The sequence below is a fragment of the Aedes albopictus genome, chromosome 3, assembly GCF_035046485.1.
Source record: "Aedes albopictus strain Foshan chromosome 3, AalbF5, whole genome shotgun sequence".
Lineage (NCBI taxonomy): Eukaryota > Metazoa > Arthropoda > Insecta > Diptera > Culicidae > Aedes > Aedes albopictus.
The window spans coordinates 319636041-319663706 of record NC_085138.1 but is presented as its reverse complement, the minus strand read 5'-3'; the positions used below and the strand labels follow the sequence as shown (position 1 = coordinate 319663706).

The following is a 27666-nucleotide window of genomic DNA, read 5'->3' as shown; positions in this document are numbered from 1 at the left end:
TCAACTTGCTGCAATCGATGCCGAAGTCCTACGACCAGCTGATAACAGTGCTGGAAACCTTGCCAGTGGAACAGTGTTCGCTGGAATTTGTGAAGACAAGGTTGCTGAATGAAGGTATCAAGCGGCAGCTGGTTGAAGTGCGTTCGGAGTCCGGCACGGCGTTTGCTGGAAAACCTGGAAAATTCGGCTTCAACTGTTATGCATGCGGCAAACCAGGACACAAGCGAGTGGACTGCCCGGGAAGCGGTCGCAAGCAGGATTGTGGCACAGGAAAATCGCCGGCAAAGCAGAAGAAGAAGCCGAAGGAGAAGGCCAATGCTGCGGACACGCAGCACGATGTTGCGTTTGTGGGCACCGACGACTCGAAGAGCACGAGCAACGGAAAATTTCGCTGGATTCTCGATAGCGGCGCATCAGAACACATGGTTGGAAATAGTGAGTACCTGTTCAACGTCCATCGTTTGGAGCGCCCCGTGGTCATCACAGTAGCGAAGTCAGGACAACAGCTGGTGAGTGAATATGCTGGAGAGGTGAGGATGCTTGCAACGGTGGATGACAAACAACTGCGGTGCGTCGTCTACGATGTTCTGTACGTTCCGGATTTGACCCTGAACCTGTTCTCTGTCAAGAAAATCGGCGAACGAGGTATGCGCACCACATTCACACGCGACGAAGCAATCATCACGAGAGCAGATGGTTCACGAGTCTGCACAGCTACGAGGAGGACCAAGCTGTACGAACTGAATGTTGAGTTGATTCCATCAACCAAGTCGGCTCTAGCTGCTGATTCCGGAGCACGGCGGGTTCTGTGGCATCGGCGATACGGCCATATCGGCAATTCCGGCCTGGCAAAACTGGTTCGTTGCAACATGGTGGAAGGCTTGGACGTCGGGAAGAATCTGGAAGCAAACGAAATTTGTGAATCCTGCATGAAAGCGAAACAGGTGAGATTGCCATTTTCTGACACACCACGAGCTAGATCTAGTCGTCCGATGGAGTTGGTACACACCGACATTTGCGGGCCATTCAAGCCAGCCGCTTGGGATGGCGGAAAAATGTTCGTGAGCTTCATCGACGATTTCACCCACTTCACGGCGGTGTACGTGATAAAGGCGAAGAGTGACGTTCTAGAGATGTTCAAGAAATACTCGGCGATGGCAGAAGCACATTTCGAGCGCAGGATAGCACGGATACGCTGCGACAACGGTGGTGAGTACGTCAATGAAGATTTCACCAAGTTCTGCGAAACCAAGTGGATTGTGATGGAGACTACCGCGCCCTATACACCACAGCAAAATGGTATTGCGGAGCGCATGAATCGCACCATCATGGAACGATCCCGTGCGATGTTGGACGACTCTGGATTCAAACGGCACATGTGGAACGAAGCGGTGCAGGCTGCGGTATACGTGATCAACCGAAGTCCCACGTCAGCGTTGCAGGAATCGGTAACCCCTTTCGAGAAATGGTATGGACATAAGCCAAACGTGTCCAAAATGCGTGTGTTTGGCAGCAAGGCGTTCACCCACATCCCGAAGGAGAAGAGAAGCAAGCTGGACGACAAAAGCAAGGTGTGTTATTTCGTCGGTTATGCTGTGAACGGCTACAGATTGTGGGATCCAGAAAAGCGGAAAGTTGTCGTTTCTCGAGACGTCTTGGTTGAAGAATCGAAGCCCAAGTTAGCTCCCGTCTACACGGAGGACCATCTTGTTTCGGATGTGGAACAGGAACCAGCCGGAAATGAAATTGAAGAAGAAGCAAGGGCGTCCGAAAAAGAGAATGAAGTTTTCGAATCGCTGTCGAAGGATGAAAATGAGGAAGTGGAAGAAGCCAAAGCAGTACGACGAACCGACAGGAAGCGGAAGCAGCCGGAAAAGTTTTCCGACTATCACCTGTATGGAGCGTTTGCGTTGAATGCCGAAAGCTACATCCAGAATTTCCCGGAGACTATCGACGAAGCGAAGAAACGAGACGACTGGCCAGAATGGCAGCTGGCGATAAACGACGAACTCAAATCCCTGGAGGAGAACCGCACCTGGGACTTGGTGGACCTGCCGGATGGCTGTCGTGCGATGCCATGTAAGTGGGTCTTCAAGATCAAGTACAACGACGATGATACGGTTAGCAGATACAAGGCGCGGCTAGTTGCGAAGGGGTGCTCTCAACGATACGGACTGGACTACCAAGAAACCTACGCTCCGGTGGTTCGGATGAGCACAGTTCGAACGTTACTGTCTGTTGCTGTCCAGCGGAAACTGCATCTACACCAAATGGATGTACGAACGGCGTTTTTGAACGGGGACCTGCAGGAAACGGTTTTTATGAAGCAACCGCCAGGATTTGAGAGGGGGAAGAAAGTCTGCAAACTCAACAAATCGCTGTACGGATTGAAGCAGGCCCCTCGGAGCTGGAATGAGAGGTTTCACAAGTTTATGGTGAAGCTTGGTTTCCAACGATCAAAATACGATAGCTGTCTCTACACGTCTACGAGGAAAAAGGTTCAACTCTACGTCGTCCTCTATGTGGACGATATTATTCTGGCGTCAAACTCATTGGAAGAACTGGAACGAGTCAAGAGGATGTTGGCTGCAGAATTCGATATGGTTGACCTTCAAGAGCTAAACCATTTTCTGGGCCTGCGGATTGAACACAATAGAAAGGAAGGTACGTTAAGCATCAATCAAACTAAATATGTGCTTGATCTCTTGAAGCGTTTCGGAATGGAATCGTGCAAACCGGTTTCGACCCCACTGGAGCCAAGCACCAAGCTGGTCCAACTACAAGATGGCCAGGAACCATGGAAGTGTCCCTACCGTGAGCTAACGGGTTGTCTGACGTACCTCATGCTGTCATCTCGTTCGGATATATGTGCGGCAGTAAATCTCCTCAGCCGCTTCCAGAATGCACCAACCGAAAAACACTGGAAGGCCCTGAAACGAGTCGTGCGGTATCTACAAGGGACGAAGGACTTCTCACTCATCTACAGTCGCAGCAAGAACGATCCACTAATCGGCTACGCGGATGCAGATTGGGGCAGCGATGTAAACGATAGGAGATCCACATCGGGTTTCTGTTTCAAAATATTCGACAACACTGTAACCTGGGTTACGCGCAAGCAGTCAACGGTATCTTTATCCTCAACCGAGGCGGAATACGTGTCGCTGAGCCAAGCGGCATGTGAAGCAATTTGGCTTCGTAATCTAGCTGCGGAATTCGGAGTGGACCCGGATTTACCAGTAGTCATCTTCGAGGACAACCAGTCCTGTATCCAAATAGCCAAGGAACCAAGGGATCAAAAACGGCTCAAGCACATCGATATTCGATATAACTTTGTACGAGAACGCATTGAAGAACACGAAATCGAAGTGCATTCCAACCGGAAATCAAGTTCACAGTTCGAAAAAAAACCTGTAAAATTATGACGGATCGAATGTAACAAAAGGACTCCGTCATATATGATGGAAATTTTTGTGCGATCTTAAAATTACATTGCAGATATCTGTTAGAAAATATAAAGAAAACATGAACTCCGAACGAGAATTGAACTCTGATCCTTGGGGTGTGAGTAGCACGCCCGAGCTCTCTCGGCTATCTCAGCTTGTTGGAGAGTAGACAGTCATAGTTAAACGGCTTCTACCATGCACGCATTCCCGACATGCTCCGGCTGCTGCAGAGAGTACTAAGAGAGAGAACGGGGAAACCGCCACAGTTGCGAGCAGCCGTTCGTTTAGCTGCGATGACGGAGAGTGGCTGGCATGATTTATAGCAGATGCATGTAAATTTAAAGCGAATATGCTTTAAAATCTGTAAACAAACCGTCTGACCAGCAGCGGGCTGCTCGGCTGACGTTAAATGTTGGTGATTTACATTTTTCTGCCGCAAATTTCAGTTGATCTTCAATTTACGTGCTGCTTAACTTTCATATTTTTTTGCTGTGTTGCTGATCTACTCACCAAAGGCCTACCGACGGATGTTTTCAAGAAGCATCGCCAGGCGCTAGGTTTGAGAGGGGGTGTTGAGAAGCAAACCTTAGGTTAATTAGTTAGTAGGCTTTGATAATTGTTACTAGACTATAAATACCCTCCCATTCCATGTATCGTCCGCTTTTGCCAATAAACCATTGCTGTAGTAACACCTCTGCTCATCAGTAAGATCATCGACTTTGCGTGCACGAAGTCCAAGTTGGACTGTCCAACATTAGTAAAGACCTGAAAACGGTCATGTTGCGACTTCGTAAGTCGATAGACGATGCCTAGCAGGAGGACGTGAGACTCGTGAATACTACAGCAGTGGCGGAACGGAGGCCTTCGCTTTTACAGCAAGTCCAAAAGGTGTGGCGGATGCGACTGCTCGTGATAAGCACTCGTAGAAGCGGATGAGGCAGCCGTCAGGTGAGGAGCTGTCTAGCGGTGCCCGCAAGGCCGAGGATAATAACCCTGAAGGTCGGCAGTAATACCGGCAAGTCGGACCTCAGCCAGGCGTCCCAGAAAGCTGGGGAGGGGGGGCCTGAAAAGGCTGGCCCATCCCGGTCGGAAGGGGACAGGGGGTTGGGACCATTACTAGGCCGCCAACAACCACAGAGTAGGGCGAACCAAGGGGAGGATCCCCCTTTGGATGAAGGTCGAGCGGAAGAAGAAGAAAAAGCCGCAGGTCGAGGACTTCAGGGACGCCAAACCGAGGCGTAAAAGAATAGATGTCAAGCGCGAGAAAGGCGACGCGCTCGTCATCAACCCAAGCAGCACACAAGTCACAAAGAAGTGTCGACAGCGCAGGTTTTTGGCTGCACAAGAGTCATTATCAAGTTATTCTGCCTTTAGGTTAGAATTAAATGAATATAGCTCCTTGGGAAGACCGAACAGTCTAAGTATTCGGCCGTCTTGAAGGCGATGCGAAGCAACGCCAAGCTCGTGGACCTGGGAGCTGAAGTGCGCAGTATCAGACGTACTCGTACGGGTGAGATGATCCTGGAGCTGAAGCGCGATAAGGAACGCGACGCCCTTGCCTACAAAAGTTTGGCGGAAGAGGGCTAGAGATGAGGGCTCTCACAGAAGAGACGACTCTGAAGATGAAAAACCTAGACGAAGTCACCGAAGTGGAAGAGCTCGTCACGGCACTGCAGCAACTGTGCGAAGTGAAGGTGGCCGCCGCAGCCGTTAAGGGCCGGCAGGGACGCATGTAGCTTTGGTTCAGTTACCTATGGCGGACGTAAAAAGTCCGTTAAAGTAGGGAAGAACAAGGTAAGCTGATGCGGTGCGTATATCATCTGATGTTCCACGAGCCACCGGAGCTTTGTTTCAGGTGTCTGGAACGAAGACACAACTCATGGAACTGTACCGGCAGTACCGGGAAATCAGTGAACAACAGGCATCCAACGGGTGATCCAAGGTGCCCGGCCTTCAAGAAAGTCTACCCCCGTTGGTTTGAACGACACCTCATGCAAGCCAACGGGGTTCATTTTTTAATTTGAACTTCTAGTAACCCTGTGGGCATCGAAAATCACACTGATGGTAACACTTTTTGCTGTTTTGTTTTGATTCTGCGTTCCGTTTCACCCCGTTCCTTTAGCAGAATGACGTTTGAACCATTTTTAGTTTGAACGATGTGCAGATTAGAGGGGGTCAAATAAAAAAGTGTTCAGATTAGATGAGGTCAAACCATCGGGGGTAGACGGTACTGTGAAGGTAACGCAGCTGAACTGCCGTGGGCAGCATAGTTGTCCCATGTTCTATGGGAATCCCTATTAACATGGGACAACTATGCTGCACACGGCAGTGAACCTGAACGACTGTGACGCGGCTCAGCAACTGCTTTGTCGGGCGGTTTCTGAGTGGGGGACGGATAACGCCATCATAGCGGACCCATAGCGAGTACCCACCGGAAACGACAATTGGGTCGCGGATGGGTCGAGAAAAATGGCGGCGATATGGACGACGGGTAAATACTTCGTCCAGGAGTTGGTGTCTACTCCCATGAGGGCTTCGTTGACACCAAAGTAAACAAGGTCTTCTTCTGTAGCTGTTATGCGCCTCCGCGGAGGCGGATCGAACAGTTCACGCAGATGCTGGACTGTATGACGATCGTGCTAACAGGGTGAAGGCCGGTGGTAATAGCGGGTGACTTTAATGCCTGGGCCATGGAATGGGAAAGCCGTTTCACGAACCAGCGAGGTTAGATCCTGCTAGAGACACTGGCCATCCTGGATGTCAATTTGGTTAATGTTGGTGCCAAAAGTACCTTCACATAGTCGAAATGGAGCGGAGTCGATCATCGACTTAACTTTTTGTAGTTCAGGCCCAACAAGTAGTTGAAACTGAAGGGTGGACGATGGCTAATCGCTGTAGCTACAGTATCGACTACAACAATAACAGGAACCGGTAGAGGACGAGATGGCTAGACCAAAGCCAAGCCCTCGCAGGTGGAAGACAAAATACGACGACGAGATATTTAGGGAGGCGCTCCGCCGTGAGCGAAACTTACTCGGTCTAAGCGGTGACGAGCGTGCCTTTCGACCATGCCAAGACAAGTCCACCATAGAAATGGGAGGCCATCGGCTTACTCGTGGGCTCAAGCGATTGCGGACCTGCGACGGCCCTGCCTACAAGCTAGGCGACGGATGCAGCGAGCACGATCTGAGGAAGAGCAAAACGAACGGCGAGTGGTGTTCGCAGCTGCCAAAACCACGCTGAAAACCGAGATAAGGCCAAGCAAAAAGGTCTGCTATGAGGGTCTATGTCAGAATGCCAATGCGAATCCGTGGCGTGATGCCTACAGGATCGTGATGACCAAGACGAGAGGTGTAATGGCTCCAGAGGTGTAATCGTGTAATGGCTGCAATCTACAGAGATGTTCGAGGGGATAATCGAGGGGCTTGTTCCACATTATGATCTAACTCCTTGGCCTCCTTTCGTATGACAGCCGGGGATTGGGGCTCTCTATGAGGAAAGTGTGGGGTATGAACAAAGCTGAGTAGCATTTCCCATGCGTGTATTTCCCCTAGCAAGCATCAGTGACAGCCAGCACCATGACGGGGTCGTCGTCAGTGTGATGCTGCCTCATCGACGAGTGGACTGTTGGCGGAGCAAGTCGCCATCACCGTGAGGTTCCGTATTATTGCAAGTGATTCTACTGCAGTTTGCTAAGATGGCTGGGGACGGATTGTTCCAATGAGTTGCCCGGCATTCATAGAAAGTATAGCGGTATAGCGTAGGAAAGGCCCCAGGTCCGGACGGAGTACCCGTCGGTATTTGTACTAATATAATTGATCGACACGGCATGGAAGGTGCTCGAGAAGATCATCTTCAACAGACTGTTGAGGCACATCGAGGGTGTAAATGGTCTCTCTAGTAACCAGTCCGGCTTCCGGATAAGTAGGTCAACCGTAGACGCTATACTGTGCAGTAGTCACTCTAGATGTAAGGAACGCGTTCAATACCCAGTTTACCTGTACATGATTCTCTGAAGGTACCTCCAGAATCAAGTACTAGTTTACGATCATGCGGATCAGAGGAAACTACGGAACACGTTTTGTTCGTGTGCCCGCGTTTTCGCACCATGCGTGACCGCGTACTTGCAACATGCGGGTTGGACACAACTCCGGAAAATCTAGTACAGAGAATGTGTAGGGATGAGTTTAGCTGGAATATAACCCACATCGTCTTGGAACTACAGAGCAGGTGGCGCGTGGACTCGGAGAATGACTAGTTAAGACGCTATACAAAAGGTGATCCAAGGGTTCGGAGTCGGCTACGTAGGTCATACCGATGCCATCCAGCGAAATCAACCCAAACCAAGGACCACGAGTCGTCGATGTTCGTGGCTGCATGGCTACGCAGCTAACCTTGAGGGTGCGATGTGCACTATAGCCCCTCTCTGAAGCAATGCCTTCTTGGTGGTTCCGGAAAGACTTAGGGTTTGGCGGCAATGGGAGTCGAGTGAGTTTAGTTGGCCTGTGTTCTGCTTTGCCTGTAGTAGATGGTTCCCAATCCCACACTACCTGGACCTTGGTCGTTCGGGTGTCTGTTGAGCAGATTATATCCTTATTACTTAGAAAAGAAAAGACAAAGACATTTTTCTACCCAGGTATCCAAAAAAATGAACACGTGGTTTATGAGCTGTCCATAATAACAATTTCTAACAGTAACATGAGGTGATACATCACAGCTTCAACAGCAAAACCACTTTGAAACCTCCGATAAATCCAAAATATGGCTTATATATATTTTGAGCTTTCCTTTAGCCTATTACATTTATTACTCTCTGTCTTTCGATATTATACCTTTGCATTGCACTACACACTCGTCATTCCCGTTTGTCAGTTTTGCATCTTGGAAGGGATCCATTGCACACTTCATCCTTGATTTTTCTCCATCAATCAGTTATCGTCACAATATCATTTCGCATTTATTGTATTCCGTATGTTTAGTTTTTGATCTGATGGCTGTGGCGGCGGTTTTGCTACGTTTGTGTGTATTTGTTCAAAAATATAATCTAATTGAGTAAACAAGTTCTATTGCGCTGCCAAAAAAAGTAAGAGAAACATTGACCTTATCTGCTGGTAATTCTATCCACTTTATTGTAACTGGCGTATGTTTGTAATCCTGCTTTTTTATGTATAAATATTTCAATACTCCTTCTCTGGGCTTCTACCGCGCGCGGAGCGCCATGGACATCTTTGAGAAAGGACCTCAAATCATTCTCGTTTTTGTTTTGTTTTGTAAATCAAACAACCATTCCGTTTCGATATTTGTGTTCAGAAATAACTAAACCGCTTCTCGCTACAACATGAACCTACTGCGCGGAAAACAATGGTCTGAGTCTCTACAACTTGTCCTCGTGCTACTCTGTTGATAAAAACTTGAATCACATTCGTCTCACATTTCCCCACCTTTCTTGTTTTGTATTCTTTTACTGTGTGTAGCTGTTTTTAATTTGTTTTTTTTTAAGATTATTCCTTTAGAGAATCAAAAAGTTTACGGTCAAAGTTTTGCTTCAGACTTGCTCTGAAATAATTTTCAATTTATAGAACCTTATCTCTATATAGCAATGAATTTGATTCAGTTATTGATTTGGTATTTTTAGGGCTTTATATTTTATCGTTACACATGTTTGTCTTTGTTTAAAATTTCCCATTATCCGTTGTTGGCGACATATTGCGCATGATTTACAGTTCTCGTTGTGGGTGTGGCTTATTTTAAAAAGTTTCTTAAAACTAAACTTTTTTTTCAACTGGTATGAAAAAAATCATTCAAATTTTGGTAAAAAAATATGAAAATGTGGAAGATTTTGAATTCGTTTACGGTGACTTTCGTGAAGGTTTACAAAACAAAAATTATCATGCGTTAATCATGAAGTTTATAGACACAAATGTGTTAGAAATGGACAAATTAAGATGGAAAATTGCAAAAAAAAAACACAATTTGAGTGGGATTTGAACCCACGTCACCCCAATGAGCTGACAGGGTGCGTTAACCAACTTCGCCACATAACAGGTAACGATTCTGTGGAGCCAATCAGAATCCAATACCCATCTCACCCCACGCTCTTCATCGCACAACTACATATTTGTTGGTTGGATATTAGTTCTAAGAAACTGTTTGAAAAATAAGCCACACCCTAGTGTCTATTCATTGTTTTGCATTACTGATTTTTATTCGTACGAAATACCTGTCCCTTGAACGTTACTGTTTATTCATTCCGTTCACTCTGTTTGTAGCCATTTTGAATCGCTTTCTTCGTATAAAAATCTTTTTATGCCATTTTGACTACTTACCTCTTTCACTTACCTTACCTGTACAAACCCTGTCCTAGAGACATCATCCGAATTGCTTTGAACTCGTTCAAATCCTTGTCCTGTCTATTCAACTCCCCCGTTTATAGATTCCTCACCTTTCTGCTCTAGTAACAAGTGCGTTCGTGTTTCTGTGGTTGTTGCTGGTGGTGGCCACTGTGGTTGTTGTTGCTGTAGTAGTAGTAGTACTGCTGTTGTTGTGGCTGTTGCTGCTGCTGATGCAGTGGTAACTGTTGCTGTTGTTGTTGATGCGGATGCGGCGGATACGGATACTGCTATTTGGCTGGATGTCAACGTTTCTCGTAGCTCAGATCGCGCTTCTCGAAGTCCGAATCGGGCAGGTTGGTCATGTGGGTTCGATCGCTGCGGGCCGTGTTGCGATCGCTCGAACCCAGCTTGGTGGAAACCTCCGACGGTGGGCCGGAATCTGTGGTGACGTGCTTCTGGAGGGCGGATACGAAGTTCTGAAAATGGGTGATTCGAATTGCAGTAATGAAATGGCTTGAGACATATGTGGAGTTGAATTCAAAGTGTAGAGTATTGTCGAAGAGTGCGATAAACCTAGAGCACGAAAGCATGAATCGAAACGATATGCATAGGTTTTATTCATATCTGGATGGCACGACTGCAGCGACTGGCACCGCTAAAGACCACGAAGCCCACCAAGAGTTATGGGGTTTTAATAGATTTCACAGAATTTATGGCACCTTAATCTTCCTTTTGCATTACCGTCTACCCCCGTTGGTTTGAACGACACCTCATGCAAACCAACGGGGTTCATTTTTTAATTTGAACTTCTAGTAACCCTGTGGGCATCGAAAAACACACTGATGGTAACCCTTTTTACTGTTTTATTTTGATTCTGCGTTCCGTTTCACCCCGTTCCATGAGCAAAATGACGTTTGAACCATTTTTAGTTTGAACGATGTGCAGATTAGAGGGGGTCGAATTAAAAAGTGTTTAGATTAGATGAGGTCAAACCAACGGGGGTAGATGGTACGTTGGCAGCAGCTCGCTGACGTAGTGCACGGTTTGGGTCAAAAATTACCCTAATGCCTAAGGAGGGCCACACCTCAAGGTGAATATATAACGAAGCCACACTTCGAATTTTCAAAAGCACAAATCTGAGGAACCGAGGGTTGGTTTGCGCTGAAAAGTTGATCGATTGGTCATCACCAACGGGTCACCAATCGATCAACTTTTCAGCGCAATCCGTCTCTTGGTTCCTCAGATTTGTGCTCTTGAAAATTTGAGGTGTGGCTTTGTTATATATTCACCTTAAGGAGGTTTTACAGGGTTGCAAAGGGATTTTGCATCGTAACAAACATTATTGCTGTACAACAGCTGAATATGCCGCTCTTAAGCTTGATTTTCAAAATTATAGCTGTATAAGCTGTTATTCAGCTGTCATTGTTACTTGGGATAACAGTAACAATAAGTTGAGGGGGTTTCGAGGCAGGCTCAGGTTGATATATAGAGATTCAGAGTAGTTTCAGAGGGGCTTCAGGAGAATTTTTGGGGATTTCAGGGGGTTATCCAGCGTTTCAGAGGTATTTTTGAGGTTGCAGGGGATTGCAGAGGATTTAAAGTGTTTTATAAGGGTTCCGTTGGGGTTTTAGGGGACATTTTCAAGGTACTTTCAAGAGGTTTCATATGCGTTTCAAAGATTTTCAGGGAGGATTCAAGGAGGTCACTGGGAAGTTTAGGGTGCCTTCAGGGGATTTCAGGATTTCGGGGAGGTTCAAGGGGGGTTTGAGGGTTTCACGGAATTTGATGGATATCTGACTTTGAGAGGATTTAATGGAGTTTCAAACAGGGTTTTAGGGTTTACAAGGGGAATATGGAAGTTTCTGGGGAGATTTCAGGGAATTTCAAAAGAATTTCATGAAGGTTTCAGAGCCGTTTCCGGGTGGTTGAAGGGTTTCAACGGATTTAACCCTTTGAAGCTGGAATTTTCCTACGCGTTATTATAGAGTTTTTTCCACGTATTTCTGTGATTTTGGTGCTCAACAGCATAAAAAGGGTAGAATATGACGTCGAATATTTTTTCTGTATATCCTAGGTCATCCAAACTGTTCTAGAGTTCAGAGTCTAAAGACTAGGGGTGTAACAGTAACTTCTTTCATTCTATCATGTTCAGTAAGTCTTCTGAAAGTTCAAAATACAGTATCAGATCTGTTGGGATATCCTAGGTCATCCAAACTGTTCTTGAGTGTAGATCCTAAAGCCTACGGGTTACTTCTTTCATTATACAAAGCTATAATTTGTATTCTATTATATCCAGTAAGTCTTCTGAGAGTTCAAAAGATAGTATCAGATCAGTTGGGATATTCTAGGTATTGTGAAGCGGCCCTGGTGTGATGGTTAGAACACAAGCGTGGGCCCCGAGATGAACTAGCCTAGGGCTAAAAATCTCGTTAATACAGATAAAAAAAAATCCTAGGTATCCAAACTTTTCTTGAGTTTAGATCCTAAAGCCTACGGATGTAAAGGTAATTTCTTTCATAATACAAAGCTACGATTTGAATTCTATGATGTCCAGTAAGTCTTCTGAAAGTTCAATAGACAGTGTCAGAACAGTCGCGATATCCTAGGTCATCCAAACTGTTCTTGAGTTTAGATCCTAAAGCCTACGGGTGTAACGGTATTTTTTTTTTCATTGTACAATGCTACGATTTGTTTTCTATCATGCCCAGTAAGTTTTCTGAAAATTCAAAAGACAGTATCAGATCAGTCGGGATATCCTAGGTCATCCAAACTGTTCTTGAGTTTAGATCATAAAGTCTACGGGTGTAACAATAACTTTGTTCATAATACAAAGCTACAATTTGTTTTCTATCATGTCCAGTAAGGGGCCGTACACAAATAACGTCACGCTTTTAGGGGAGAGGGGGGGGGGGGGGTTCAGAGCGTGACGACCCTTACAAAATACATTGAGATCCCATACAAAAAGTTTGACATAGGGGGGAGGGGGAGGTTGAAAAAGGTCGATTTTTGCGTGACATAATATATGTATCACCCCAAGTCTTCTGAAAGTTCAAAAAACAGTATCAGATCAGTCGGAATATCCTAGGTCATCCAAACTGTTCTTGAGTTTAGATTGTAAAGTCTACGGGTGTAACGGTAAATTCTTTCATTAAACAAAGCTGCGATTTGTTGTTTATCATGACCAGTATAAGTATTCTGAAATTTCGATAGCCAGCATCAGATTAGTCGGGATATCCTAGGTCATCCAAACTGTTCTTGAGTTTTGATCATAAAGTCTACGGATCTAACACTAACAACTTCTTTCTTATTACAAAGCTACGATTTGTAATCTATCATGAGCAGTATGTCTTCTGAAAGATAAAAATACAGTATCAGATCAGTTGGGATATCCTAGGTCATCGAAACTGTTCTTGAGTTTTGATCATAAAGTTTACGGGTGTAACAGTAACTTCTTCAGTATACAAAGCTTCTTTCTTATTACAAAGCTACGATTTGTGATCTATCGTATCCAGTAAATCTTCTGAGAGTTCAAAAGACAGTATCATATCAGTTGGGATATCCTAGGTCATCCAAACTGTTTTTGAGTTCAGATCCTAAAATCTACGGGTGTGTCCAGTAAGTCTTCTGAAAGTTCAATAGACAGTATCACATCAGTCGAGATATCCTAGGTCATCCAAATTATTCTTAAGTTTAGGTCATACTCGGTTCGTGATTGCAGTCCTTATCCTCGGCCGCGTTCTACATTTGCCATCAGATTTGTGCTCGGGATGTGGCTTCATCATCTCTCTCTCTCTTCTTGGCGTAACGTCGTCATTGGGACAAAGCCTGCTTCTCAGTGTTCTATGAGCACTTCCACAGTTATTAACTGAGAGCTTCCTCTGCCAATGACCATTTTGCATGCGTATATCGTGTGGCAGGCACGAAGATACTCTATGCCCAAGGAAGTCAAGGAAATTTCCTTTACGAAAAGATCCTGGACCGACCGGGAATCGAACCCGTCACCCTCAGCATGGTCATGCTGAATACCCGTGCGTTTATCGCCTCGGCTATATGGGCCCTCATCATATTTTCACCTTAACTGGAAGATCTTAGTTGTAGGAAAGTTTATAATCTTGAAATATCTCAAAGGTATTCTGGAATGACTTTGAGTTTCACAGAAGTTAGCGGATCTGGGTTGGTTAGACTAGGTAATGAGTTGTGTACTCTATGAAATATAGAATCACAAAACTATCATGGAGTGACCCTTGAGAGCTGAGAGGTTCATGGATCCTATTTGGTTATATAATGTTATTTGGTTTGGTTGGTTATATAATGCTATTTGGTTATATAATGTTACTATCAAAACCGAAATCACTTCATGTTACAACAGTTGTTGTTTTTATCAACTAAACTCCATAACAGTAAGGATGGCCCATAATATCTAAAAAAGATATGACAACCCTTATTCTTCCTCGAACTGCTTTGGTAAATACAATGGATGAAATAATACTACTTAACGTAGTGGCAAAAGCTATTATCACAAGTGTAGACCTGAAGTTATGGTCTCCGAAGTAGTTTGGATGATCTGGAATATCTCAAAACTATCTTGTAATGACTCATGAAATGAAAGGGGGATTACAGATTACAGTTCAATGTGTAATGTTACAGTTCATTGTGAGAAACACTACTGTTACTGACAAGAGCTAAACTTCAGGACAGTTTGGACGACCCTTAATGTCCCAAAGGTTTACAATAATACCAAATAGACTTCAGGTTGGTCCAGTTACCGCGATTGATTATGCAACGTTACTCGGTATAGCAGACATGGCTACTGCAGACCTGAAGTTCTGAGATCCAGGGTAGTTTGGCTGACCTGGAATATTCCTATAATGTCTCTAAATGACATTTGAGATTTCAAGAGTTTCATGGATCCAAAAAGATTATGCAATGCTATTATTTATGACCAACACACATAACAGTATTCTTGTAGATTTGAAGGACTTTATCATAAGACAGTTTGGAAGACGCTGAATGTCTCAAAGGTTTACAATAATATCAAGTAGACTTCAGTTTTGTCCAATAACCACGATTAAATATGCAACATAACTCAGTATGTAAGATATGGCTGTTGTTACCAGTGTAGACCTGAAGTTCTAAACTCCAAGGTAGTTTGGCTGACCTGTAATATCCTGATAGTGTCTTTAAATGACTTTTTAGATTTCAAGAGTTTCACGGATCCCGGATCACGGATTTGAAGGACTTCACTATAAGACAGTTTGGAACACCTGGAACATCCCAGAGTATAAAGCACTTTTTGAAGTTCTTGACGAAGATTAAATGAATACATATGAACATATGAACGTAACCCACATCCAAATTCAGCTTTTAGAACAACTGGTATGTCAATTATTTCGTTTCTCCAAATTCCGTGGTGTTCAGGATGTTCTAGGGTGTCAATGACGTTTTAAAAATAAATATTCCCATTTTTCCTTAATAGACGACTCAATTTGCAACAACTTTGCTGAAGACAGTGTTTTGTTTTATTGAATGTGTGAATTTATACATCCGTTTCTATGTTGGGGTCGTAGTGACTTAAATACCCAACAAGGAATAAAAAAAAATGTTGGGGTCATATATGAACCCTCCGGCTCCAAATGGTCGAAGGAAGTCTACGGGGTCTCAGAGGGTTCCTGTAGAGCTGCAAAGCGTTTCGTTTCAGTGTAGTTCAGGGATGTTCAGGAGACTTCAAAGGGTTTCTGAGAGCTTCTGTAGAGTTCTGTAGAGTAAGTCTTAGGGGGCTTCAAAAACATTTCAAAGCGTTTCAAGGTGTATTGAGAGTTTTCAGTAGACTTCAGAGTGCTTCAGGAGAGTTCAAGGGAAATCTGTGGAGGTCTCAGTGGGGTTTTCTGAGGGGTTTCAAAGTATTTCAAAGCGTTACGACAGGTTTTATGGGTTTTCACAGGACTTCTGTAGAGTTCAAGGGAAGTCTATGGGGGTATCAGGGATGTTTCTGAGGGGTTGCAAAGCGTTTCGAGGCGTTTCAGTGGATTTTTCTGAGGGGATTTTAAGATATTTTAAGGGCATTTTGTAGAGTTTAAGTGAATTTAGTTAGAGGTCTCAGAGGTGTTTTCTAAAGGGTTTCAGAGCATTTCGAAGCATTGTGGAAGATTTCAGGAGGTTTCAGAAGGCTTCTGTAGAGCTTATGGGAAATCTGCGGCGCCTTAGAGGGTTTTCTGAGGAATTGCAAAGCGTTTCAAGACATTTCAATGGATTTCAGGGGGTTTCAGAAGGCTTCAAAGAATTTCAAGAGGCTATTATAGATTTTATTGAATTATGCGGAAGTCTCAACGAGGGTTTCTAAAGGGTTTTTAAGGACACGGTATTTGGAGTACATAGCTCAAAATTTCTGGAGCACCGTTTTCAATAACCGTTCAACGGATATGGCTAAAAATGCGTCATGTTTATGTACAATTATTGTAAACCTGTGACGGATTTTCAGTTAAATCTGTTTGACGCTTTTTTTAAACGGTGCTCTAGAAAATTCGAGCTCTGTAGCGTCTGTGACCATTTGAACAGGGGGACCTTTTGGGCACTTGCTGCTATAACTCTGTCAATTAAGAACCGATTGACATGATTTTTGGGACACGATTAGCAGGGATGGGAGCACTCACATGCAAAGAGTTACACCCACTTGCTGTTTTCTCAGTTTGAAAGCGTGCAATCAAGAAATGATGTATGGACGACTTTGCCTTGCGGTTTTGTCTACAAGTTTGCCGAATAGAGTAGAGGTCGCACACGCATACCAAAGTCGTGACAGAGCGGTGAAAGTGACTCTCAACAAGGAGAGTGTAATTTCGCAGCTTTCGCAGCTCCTTGTCGATCAGATACGAACAGTATCTAGTCATGTTCAAAAATTCAGTCAATCGGTTTGAAATTGGTTATTATAACAGCAAGTGCTCAAAATAGGTTCCCCCTGCTCAAATGGTCCCAGACGGCCAGACTACGGAGGTTTCAGAGGGATTTTCTAAGGAGTTTCAAGGTTGTCGTGGCACAGTTCTCCCACAAATCTCATAAATCTCGTTTCAACATTTCTCGGACTTTATCATAAAACAATATAACTTTCCGTCATAAATTAAACAGCGTGATACAAAAAAAACCGAAACCTCCATCCAAATTCTTTGCCTACCAAAACATGCAGTCAGTAACGAAACCTTTTCCTTGTTTCCATAACCTTCTTAAAGTGCTTCCATATGCGCGCAATAAATTACACGCATATGCAAGACTCGAGTAGTTTACCAAACAACTCTAGCGCGTCGTTCTGCCATTCTTGTTTAACCTACCTACTTCCTATTTTCTGCTGTACTCAAAACTTAGTTCTTAAGTGTCAAGTAAAATAAAATTCATTCCTATTCGTAACTCCACACCGAGTAGTCGCGTTGTGAAGATATATCTCTGTATCCGAAGTCCGACATGCCTCATGGCTGACCGTGACGAGAGATAAGTGATTAAAGTGCGCCTTCGTATAAAATCCATGCGACAGAAGTGCAAACGTCGTCCAAAAATAATAACCGTCAAAGTGCAGCTTAAGCTATGGGAAACGAATCGTCAACCCCGAAACCGGTGACTCACGAGCAGATCGTGAGTATCATCAACGCCAGCAACGTAAAAGAAAAAGTGCATAGTGAAAAAACCGCCAAATCGGTAGAATTAATCGCATACATTCTACTAACGGTGATATGTGTAGCCACCTTGTTCCTAGTGTATCGACTCATCGTCAAGTACGAGCGAATCAAAAATCAAAGGGTCGTTGATCGGGCAATAAGCCTAAATAACGTCACCACATCTACGGCACCAGCGCATTAATCGAAGAACAAGAACAGACAGTGGACAAAAGTACGCGAACATTTAGACGCTAAACATAGAGGGAGTCAAATTAGTGAAGAGTGAAGAAGTACGATTTAAGTGAACTGACAACATAAGACGAAATGAGTGAAAAGATGAAGATCTGGCTAAGCGTAGCAATTTTGCTAACATCATTAATAGTGGGATACCTTCTGTGGGTATTCCTAAAGGAAGAATTTAGTGACATTCACATCTTACGATGTTGAACATTTACACAACCAGAACCCGAACATAGTGCAATGCGTGTGTGTCAAACCGCTCGAGAAGCATCGGAAAGGTAGCATTGACCAAGAGCAGACTTATGCCGATGTCAGCTGAAACCGCCGCTCTTCCAGAACCAGCACATGCAGCGAAACAACAGGTGGCGATGGACACTGGCAGTAAACGATAAGTAGAACAAATCTTTATAAATCTCCTAATGTTATGCCGAAAAGGGTCATTATTGAAAAAGTAGGAATTCTACTAAAAATAGAACAGCATTTTAGAAAATCTATAAATCAAAATATTTCCAGTAATACTCTTGACGCACATTTTAATAAGGCTATCAATTTATTCGCTGAAATAGATGAGCTTCTTTTAAAAAACCAAGACGAAATTCCAGATAAAGAATTTTTTACTTTTACTAGACAATCAAGAAACGCAATAGAATATATTAAAGAAAGTGTCCGAGTTAGGAAAGTAACCAAAATTAATAATTTAAAACAAGTGGAAATGGCCACCGAAAATCCTTTTGATGCCAAGCTAGCTGCATCGGTCTTGATGCCATTCGACGGCGATGCCGAAAAACTTTCCGCTTTCATTGACGGTGTAAAATTTTTGAAAAAGGTGTATACCCAAGCACAACACGGAACGTTAAAGCTATTCCTTTTAACGAGAATTTCAGGTAAAGCCCGAGATGCATTACCTAACAATATCCAAGAGACTACTATTGACGCGATGATTGATCTCATCAAATCTGCCTGTGAAAGTAAAACTACTGCAGAACAGATATTGGCAAAAATTAAATCAGTCAAACGCGGATTGTCAAAACAACAATATTGTCAAGAAGTGGAAATTCTTTGCAATAAGCTTACCAATATTTACGTGAGAGAGAATGTTCCTCACGCGACCGCTAAAAAGTTAGCCACCAAAGCAGGTTTGGAAACTTTGATTAACAGTACATCTAACGAGACAGAAAAAATAATACTGCAAGCAGGAACATTTTCGACAATCGAAGAGGCAATCCAGAAAGTAAATGAGCTACCGGATAGTGTCGAGTCCAGTAACAGCATGAATCGTGTATTCCACGTAAATTCAAAAAGAATCATGCAAAAACGACAAACTCAGAACCGAGGGAACTATAATGTTGCTCCTCGTGGTTCCCATCAAAGTAATCAGCGTTACGGATCATACCCGATACGTTTTAATAACAATCAAAGTAGACCGTTCCCAAATAACAACAACTACCGTTACCGAACAGACAACCGTGGTCATGCACGCGGTTATCCGCGACAATTTAACAGAATATATTTTGCTGACAATCAATCGAGCTCACCAATGCAAAACGTTTTTCCCAATCCGCCCCCGGGCGTGCAAAGCCAAGGTCAGCATTTCGCAAACGCTAATACAGTACAACCACCGAATATGACTCAACCAAATCAACCTTTTTTTGGAACAGTAGGGCAGTATACACAATCAATGTAGCTGCCTCCAATTTCATTAATGTGCCAATTAGCGTATCTAATAAAAACTGTTCGTTCCTGGTAGATTCAGGAGCAGACATTTCATTATTGAAAACACGATGTATCTCACGTCCAATATCAATTAATCAAAATAATACTTGCGTTTTACGCGGAATAACACCCGGTGAAGCTACTTGCAGAGGAACAATCAATTGTTTTTCTTATATACAAAATACAGCTGTGAATAGCCTGTTTCATCTGATAGAAGACGATTTCCCGATACCAACTGACGGTATACTGGGAAGAGATTTCCTTACTACATACCGATGTGAAATAAATTACGATACGTGGATTTTAGCAGCATACGTAAATAACATCCGACTTGAAATCCCAATTTGCAATAATCTAAATGGGTCTGCGTGGATACCAGCTAGATCTGAAGTATTTAGATTGATAAACAATTTTAATGTTCATGGAGATGTCATAATTAATTCCGCTGAGCTTGCACCAGGCGTGTTTTGTGCCAACGCCATTGTGAATAGTTCCGCACCTTATGCTAAAATTATAAACACTAATGAATATCCTGTGCAACTTGCAAATTTTAATTTAAAAACTTCCAATCTTAACGACTTTTACATAGCTAAAATTGACTGTAATAATACAGATAGAATCGAAAAATTGAATGCAGAACTAAATTTTAACGATATACCTGCATCCGCCAAACAATCTTTACAACAATTATGTCACGAATACAATGATATATTTAGTTTAAAGGATGATTTATTAACGTGTAACAATTTTTATCAACAAAAAATTAGCCTAAAAGATAAATCACCGGTATACATTAAAAACTACCGGAATGCACAGTGTCACAAGGAAGAAATCTGTCGTCAAGTAGATAATTTAATTGCAAACGATATAATTGAACCTTCGGTGTCTAGTTACAACTCACCATTATTACTTGTTCCCAAGAAGTCAACTACTTCCGAAAAGAAATGGAGATTAGTAGTTGATTTTCGTCAATTGAACAAAAAATTGCTTGCGGATAAATTTCCTCTTCCAAGGATTGACGATATTCTCGATCAACTTGGCAGAGCCAAATATTTTTCGACGCTTGATCTCATGTCAGGTTTTCACCAGATTGAGATCGAGAAAAATTCCAGAGAGTTCACCGCGTTCTCGTTGCAGGAACGTGGACATTTTCAGTATAAAAGATTGCCGTTTGGACTAAATATAAGCCCAAACAGTTTCCAACGAATGATGTCAATAGCACTCAGTGGCTTGAGTCCCGAGTGTGCATTCTTGTACATTGACGATGTTATTGTCGTAGGTTGTTCAATTGAACACCATCTGAAAAACTTGAGGAATGTTTTCGAATGTTTCAGGCAAAGAAACCTGAAACTGAACCCTTCAAAATGTAATTTTTTCAAAGCAGAAGTTACATTTCTAGGTCATAAAATCACTGATAAAGGTATCTTGCCTGATAATTCAAAATTTGATGTAATAAAAAATTACCCACAACCTCAAAACGCAGACCAAGTTCGAAGTTTTGTAGCCATGTGTAATTATTACAGGAGATTTATTCCTGGTTTTGCAAATATTTGTTGTCCTTTGAACAAATTATTAAGAAAAAATACAGTTTTTGTGTGGTCAGAACAATGCAAGTCCGCCTTTGAAACATTAAAGACTATGCTACTTTCACCACAAATATTACAGTATCCAGATTATCAAAAACCATTTATATTGACTACAGACGCATCAGATTTCGCTTGCGGGGCAGTTTTGTCCCAAATGCATGGAAGCAATGATCTACCTGTTTCTTTCGCCAGTCGCGCGTTTACAAAAGGCGAAGCAAATAAGCACATCATTGAGAAAGAATTAGCCGCTATTCACTGGGCTATCATGCATTATCAACCCTACTTATTAGGTCGTAAATTTTTGGTGCGTACTGATCACCGACCGTTAGTTTACCTCTTTGGAATGAAGAACCCTTCTTCAAAGTTGACGCGAATGAGGATTGATCTCGAAGAATTCGACTTTGAAGTAGAGTTCGTCCCAGGTAAAAGTAACGTTGTGGCTGACGCATTGTCTAGAATTAATATTACATCAGATAAATTAAAGTCAATTAACATTTTACAAGTACAGACCAGGTCAATGCTACGCAAACCTTGTTTAGTCAACAATAACATACAAAGCAGATTACCGGAGCCTGATCAACTCCACGTGTATGAAGCAGTTAGCAATGAACAAATACATAAACAAAAAAAATTGCAATTTTCATTACATCAAAATAAAAATAAATCAACTATGGCAATTCTTCTCGAAAAAAATTTCAAAACGAGTCTAACTCTAGCGTTAGGTCTCACAATTAACAATGTTAACTTGCCAGAAATATTTAAGCTGATTGAAAAGGGTACCCTACAATTAATGAAACAAAATAAAATCGAAAATGAGTGTATTGCTATTTCGACTAGCGATACCATATTTAATTATATAAGTATCAATGATTTCAAAACAATAGGAAATCAAGTTTTGAAAAATATTAAAATTATCATTTATCATCCTCCTAGAAAAATAAACAACCCAAACGAAATTCAAGCTATTTTACAACATTACCATAGTACACCAATCGGAGGTCATGTTGGTATTAACCGATTGTACAAAAAATTGAAAAATTTATATATTTGGTCAAATATGAAATATTTAGTTACTAAATATGTCAAATCCTGCGAAATTTGTAAAAGGAACAAACATTTTTCGTCGGTTCAAAGTAAAATGATAAAAACTTCAACTCCATGCAAATCATTCGACATAGTTGCAATAGATACGATTGGACCATTCACAATGAGTAGCAAAGGAAACAGATACGCAGTTACTATACAATGCGATCTGAGTAAATACGTCATAGCTATACCTGTTCCGGATAAATCAGCTGACACGATTGCCAGAGCAGTAGTGGAAGGATGTATTTTGATATACGGACCAATGAAAGCAATTCGAACAGATCAAGGTACAGAGTACAAAGGTATCTTTGAATCAGTTTGTAAACTGCTCAATATCGATCGCATTCTAGCAACAGCATATCACCCACAAACTTTGGGAGCGTTGGAAAGGAATCACAGATGTTTAAACGAATATCTGAGAATCTTTGTCAACGATCTTAAAGATAATTGGGATGAATGGTTATCTTTTTACTGCTTTAGTTATAATACTACTCCCAACTCGGAACACAATTACAGCCCTTTTGAAATAGTATTTGGAAAGCCCGTAAATACATTTGATCAGATAAATCTAGACCAAATCACTCCTATTTATAACCACGACTCATACGTAAATGAAATAAGATATAAACTACAGTTTATACACAATGAAATCCTAAGAAAAATCGAGAATGTCAAACTATCAAGAACAGAAGAAGCAAATAAAGATGTAACACCAACAAAATTGAGCATTGGAGATAAAGTGTATTTAAAATTGGAAAATAGAAGAAAATTAGATATTGTACAAGATGGTCCCTATATAATAATAGATCTAGATGAATCAAATGCTACTATAAAACATCAAACAACTGCTAATATTTTGAAAGTCCATCGAACAAGATTAATTAAGCAAAAATCCTGAAAAATCAAGAATAACAGAATGCTAAAACGACCGCATAAAGCCTATAATTTGTCTCAAAATTTAGAATGGTTACACCATTCTTCCTAAGGAGGGAGGTGTCGTGGCACAGTTCTCCCACAAATCTCATAAATCTCGTTTCAACATTTCTCGGACTTTATCATAAAACAATATAACTTTCCGTCATAAATTAAACAGCGTGATACAAAAAAAACCGAAACCTCCATCCAAATTCTTTGCCTACCAAAACATGCAGTCAGTAACGAAACCTTTTCCTTGTTTCCATAACCTTCTTAAAGTGCTTCCATATGCGCGCAATAAATTACACGCATATGCAAGACTCGAGTAGTTTACCAAACAACTCTAGCGCGTCGTTCTGCCATTCTTGTTTAACCTACCTACTTCCTATTTTCTGCTGTACTCAAAACTTAGTTCTTAAGTGTCAAGTAAAATAAAATTCATTCCTATTCGTAACTCCACACCGAGTAGTCGCGTTGTGAAGATATATCTCTGTATCCGAAGTCCGACATGCCTCAAGGTGTTTGAAGAGGTTTCAGAGGATTTTAGAGGGTCACTTCACGGAGTTTCAGGAGGTTTATGTAGATTTTAAGGTAAGCCTACGGGGATCTCAGCAGGGTTCAGAGTGGTTCCAAAGAGTTTCAATGCGTTTCTATTTAAGGTGGCTTCAGAGTTTCATGGGGGCTTCAAGTGATTTCAGGTGGCTTAAGGGAACTCTACTGGGGTCTCATATGGGTTTTCTGGAACGTTTCAAAGCACCTCATAATAATGCGACAGGTTACAGAGGTTTCAGGGGCTTCACTAAAGTTTGAGGAAAGTCTACGGGGGCCTCGGCGAAGGCCTACCGAGAATGCCCATACCTAGATGTCAAAAAGGTTACCAGAGTGCACTCACCTGAGAAATGATGTCTCCTCGGGCGGTGCGCACCTGATACAGGTATCGGTACTTCCGTTGCCGTGCCTCTTCCCGTGTTTCCCGCGATCGCGATCCGGTTCGGCCCTTGTAGTGGCGCCTCCGCCGGTGCATCATCTGTCTTCGGTGGTCTATTTTCCAGGCAGTGACGAAGCTCTGAACCAGCACGCCCAGAACCGCGGCGATGGGCCAACAGCTCAGGATGACTCCACCCCAACATGGGGGCGGTATCGGATCTGGTTTGATATTGACGATCTGGAAACAGATTTGGTTTAGTTCAACCGATCCAAGGCGTAGGGATCGTGCTTTTCTTACCCAATCCAGCGTGTTCAGTCCGTGCATGAAGAAGTCGATTGAGCACAGGATCATGGCCGATCCCAGTATACTGGAAGCAATGATTGACATGAACTTTGGACAAAATAGTGCGATGATGGCACAGATGATTGCCCCTCCCACGACCGACACGAAGAGCTCATTTTCCTGTAATACAAAGACCAAATTGAGTTTCAACTCCAAGAGTGAAGATATCACGATTCCAAACTGACTCCAAAGATGTAATGAGGTAGTGTGGCAATGCAGGACGCAATGATAGCTCCCGCGACCAGTGCACCGGCCGAGGCTCCAATCAGGATGGACGAAATTGGATGGGTTGACCCCAGGATAGCACCAAATAGGCCGGCCACTACAGCGAGAGCTGAAAAATTTTGTATTGTCAAATCTATACAAATGATGCAATTGAAACCTATTACCTGGCGCAGCTAGATTTCCAAACCCTGTAATGTTCTTGCTCTGCAGCAGTACGATGCATCCTGCACCGGCAGCCAGGCCCGTCAGGAAGCCTATTGCTCTGAGACATCGATAGCCTACAATAAATTGATGATAAACATTGTTACTCCGATACAACTTCTAATACAACATTAGAATTATTATAACAGAGACTATTACGCATAGACGCCACTGTGTATCTTTCTCGAAGTCGTCTGCAAAGTGATCCTTAACCGGATACAGGGAAAGATTGACGCAACTCTCCGATGGCAGCAAGCATGATTCTGTGCCGGACGATCCTGTGTGGACCATATTACCACGCTCCGTATCATCCTGGAGCAAATCAATGAATTTCAAGTGTCTCTCTACCTGGTATTCATTGATTACGAAAAAGCTTTCAACCGCCTCAATCACGAAAATATGTAAGAAGCCCTCTGGCGCAAGGGTTTCCCTGGGAAATCATCGACCTCGTTTAAGCACAGTACAGGGCATTTTCGTGTAAAGTACTGCACAACGTTGTTTTACCAATCACTCCCCGGTGGCAGGTCTTACCATCCACGTAACGTACACTGCCTTGAATCGATGAACAGATGATGCGTTAGTACCAGGTATTCACGGTTATTTGTTGGGGATTTGCCGTACTACGCTGAAGACCTGGTCCGTGTCCACTGGCCGACGATGAAGCCGGTTTGATAACTTGAACCTGACTATCATGTAATGCAGTAATTTCTGGGACCTCCTTAATGAGTTCTGCTACGATACCATCTTCACCAGATGCTTTGCTGGTTTGAGCTTCTCTCAGCGTGGGAATTGAATCATGTTCGTTCTTTGCTCACACTTTGTTCTTTTTTTAGTAAATTAGTTCGAAATTCATTCAGAACGTCGTATATCTTACGATCGGGGCAGCTAGGAAGGATACTGTCTTTGCCAAAGTTACAAAGACGGATCTCAACTAACATATTTTAGTCAAATAGACTAAAAGACACCATCATAAAACCAAAATAAAAGTGATAAGGCTTAATGGCGGTTCTCAAAACCTCTACAAGACTAAATGTTCATCAAACTGTTACTTGATGAAAGCTTTCATTTATAAGATGATTTAGTTAAAAATTCACTCACACACTCAGTGATGCAAGTGTTGTTACACAGATTGGCTGTGACTGGAACTACCAATTTGATCTAACCATCGTATATCTCGCGTACTGAACCAAGGGGTACTCTCTTTAAAAAAAAAGTTGCACAGAAGACTAGCTTTCATCTAGAAAATAATTCAGTTCGAAATCCACACACTATGTGGCGTTAGTGATCTTGGCAGCTTCCAGTTTAGTCTCATCGCGTTCTGGACCAAAAAAATAAAACCGTCGCCAAAACTGCTTTGGCATTTTTTGACAATTGATTCAGCACTTCGGAAAACCATTCTGCATGGTGACATTAACATGATATGGCGTACTGGCGAAGGTCTAAGAGTGATTTTGTACATTTTTGCGCGAGAATCTACGGAGAAACGTGCAATAACTCCAGTAAATTGGTGGAATCGCCAAATTTGCCATATGAGGCAAGAATTTGCTGAATTTTGTTAGAAGAAATTTGTGACGACATTTTTTGGCGGTTTTCCTAGATAAATAAATGTGTATAAATTTATGATGGCACAAGATGATCTTGTAGAAACATATTGAAAATTTTAAAATGAAATAATTAACTTTTTGCCTCGCTTTTTGCAACATTTTATTAGTAACTGCTAGGGAATTTTTACTGTCGACATCCTTAAAAAACCCCTAACAAGTTGTAGGATTCGGCGAATAAATTAAACAATTAAATTTATTTGCGTTTCTCATTTTTTTCTTTTATTCCGCACTTGTATCACAAACTTACTTGAACACCATCACATTATTCTCCCACAAATTCCGTTTCCAAACTGAACTCAATGCACACTCCTTCCATTCACAAGCCTTCTTTCTGTTGCTATTCTTTTCGTTCTCCCGTCGCTGAAGTTTCTCTCTCGCTCAGATTCATGCAAGCGCGCCACTCGGATGCCTACCCACCGCACCGTCGACGTCGCCGACAGTTCCGATGTTGGTATATTGCAGAATCCAACTATCCCTATTACACTGATATGAATGTTCCAATGAAATTCCTAACACCTCAACTATTTCTAATTTTCAATTCAATTATTCTTCCTACATCCTCCTTCTTCCCTACTCTATGTTGATGTTTTTAATTCTTATGATCATTTCGCTTTTCTTTGAATTTTTTTGATTTTTTTTTAATTATTTGATCTTACATAACATAGCATTGTGCTTATAGTATAGTATTTTCAGTATCTTCCGCAAAATCTTAATGCTAGATGCTCCGATTCCACCTAAATATAAAAAACAAAATGAACCTGTGGAGAAAAATAATGATCTTTAAAAAAATCAATAAAAAATAAAGATAATTGTATTTTTTGGAACATACTTACACTATTTTTGAAACTCAAAAGAAAGGACACGAGTAAAGATATGAGAGAAGACTACATACCGTTTTCAACCAGAGACTGCACCGATCTAGGCACAAACTTAACAAATTTCCCACTAGACAAAAGGTTGTATTTAACGTGTTTTATGAATCCATAATATAGTCAAAATAACAATTAAGCTGTTTTGCTTAGAAATAACATTTGTTTAGTAGTTGTTCTACATAGATCAGACTTTTTCGCATATAATTGTCATACATCAGCGCTCACATATTAATTTTTCTTCAAAATAATCAACCCAATATTTTGTTTTTTTTTTATCACTGACTACAAAACTATGTTCAGAGCACATACTCAGAAAATATTCAACTATCGCTATCAACTTACATGACAAACTCTTAATTTTAATAAATGGAATCCAGTTGTTTATATCTATATATATAAAAATGCAGTGGCATACGTGGGACCGCGCATAACTTGCGAATGGAAGGTCCGATTTTGGTCGTCTTAGTTTTGTTCTGTTAGTTTTCACCCAAGGAAGGTTTATGAAGCATAAAACATGGAAAAATTGATAGTTTTTGAAA

General features: G+C 42.1%; 1 protein-coding gene across 1 annotated transcript in view; it reads right to left on the bottom strand.

Annotated features, from left to right (window-relative positions):
- Positions 1–8187: 8187 nt before the first annotated feature.
- Positions 8188–27666, bottom strand: part of LOC115262744 (transmembrane protein 198) — a 51040-nt gene continuing 31561 nt past the window's right edge. Inside the window, exons 3-7 of the mRNA XM_029865523.2 lie at positions 24615–24728; positions 24411–24559; positions 24181–24345; positions 23848–24120; positions 8188–10251 (exon numbers count right to left, since the gene is read on the bottom strand). Of these exons, the coding sequence (XP_029721383.2) occupies positions 10078–10251; positions 23848–24120; positions 24181–24345; positions 24411–24559; positions 24615–24728 (875 nt within the window). The 3' untranslated portion in view covers positions 8188–10077. The remainder of the gene's footprint in view (positions 10252–23847; positions 24121–24180; positions 24346–24410; positions 24560–24614; positions 24729–27666) is intronic.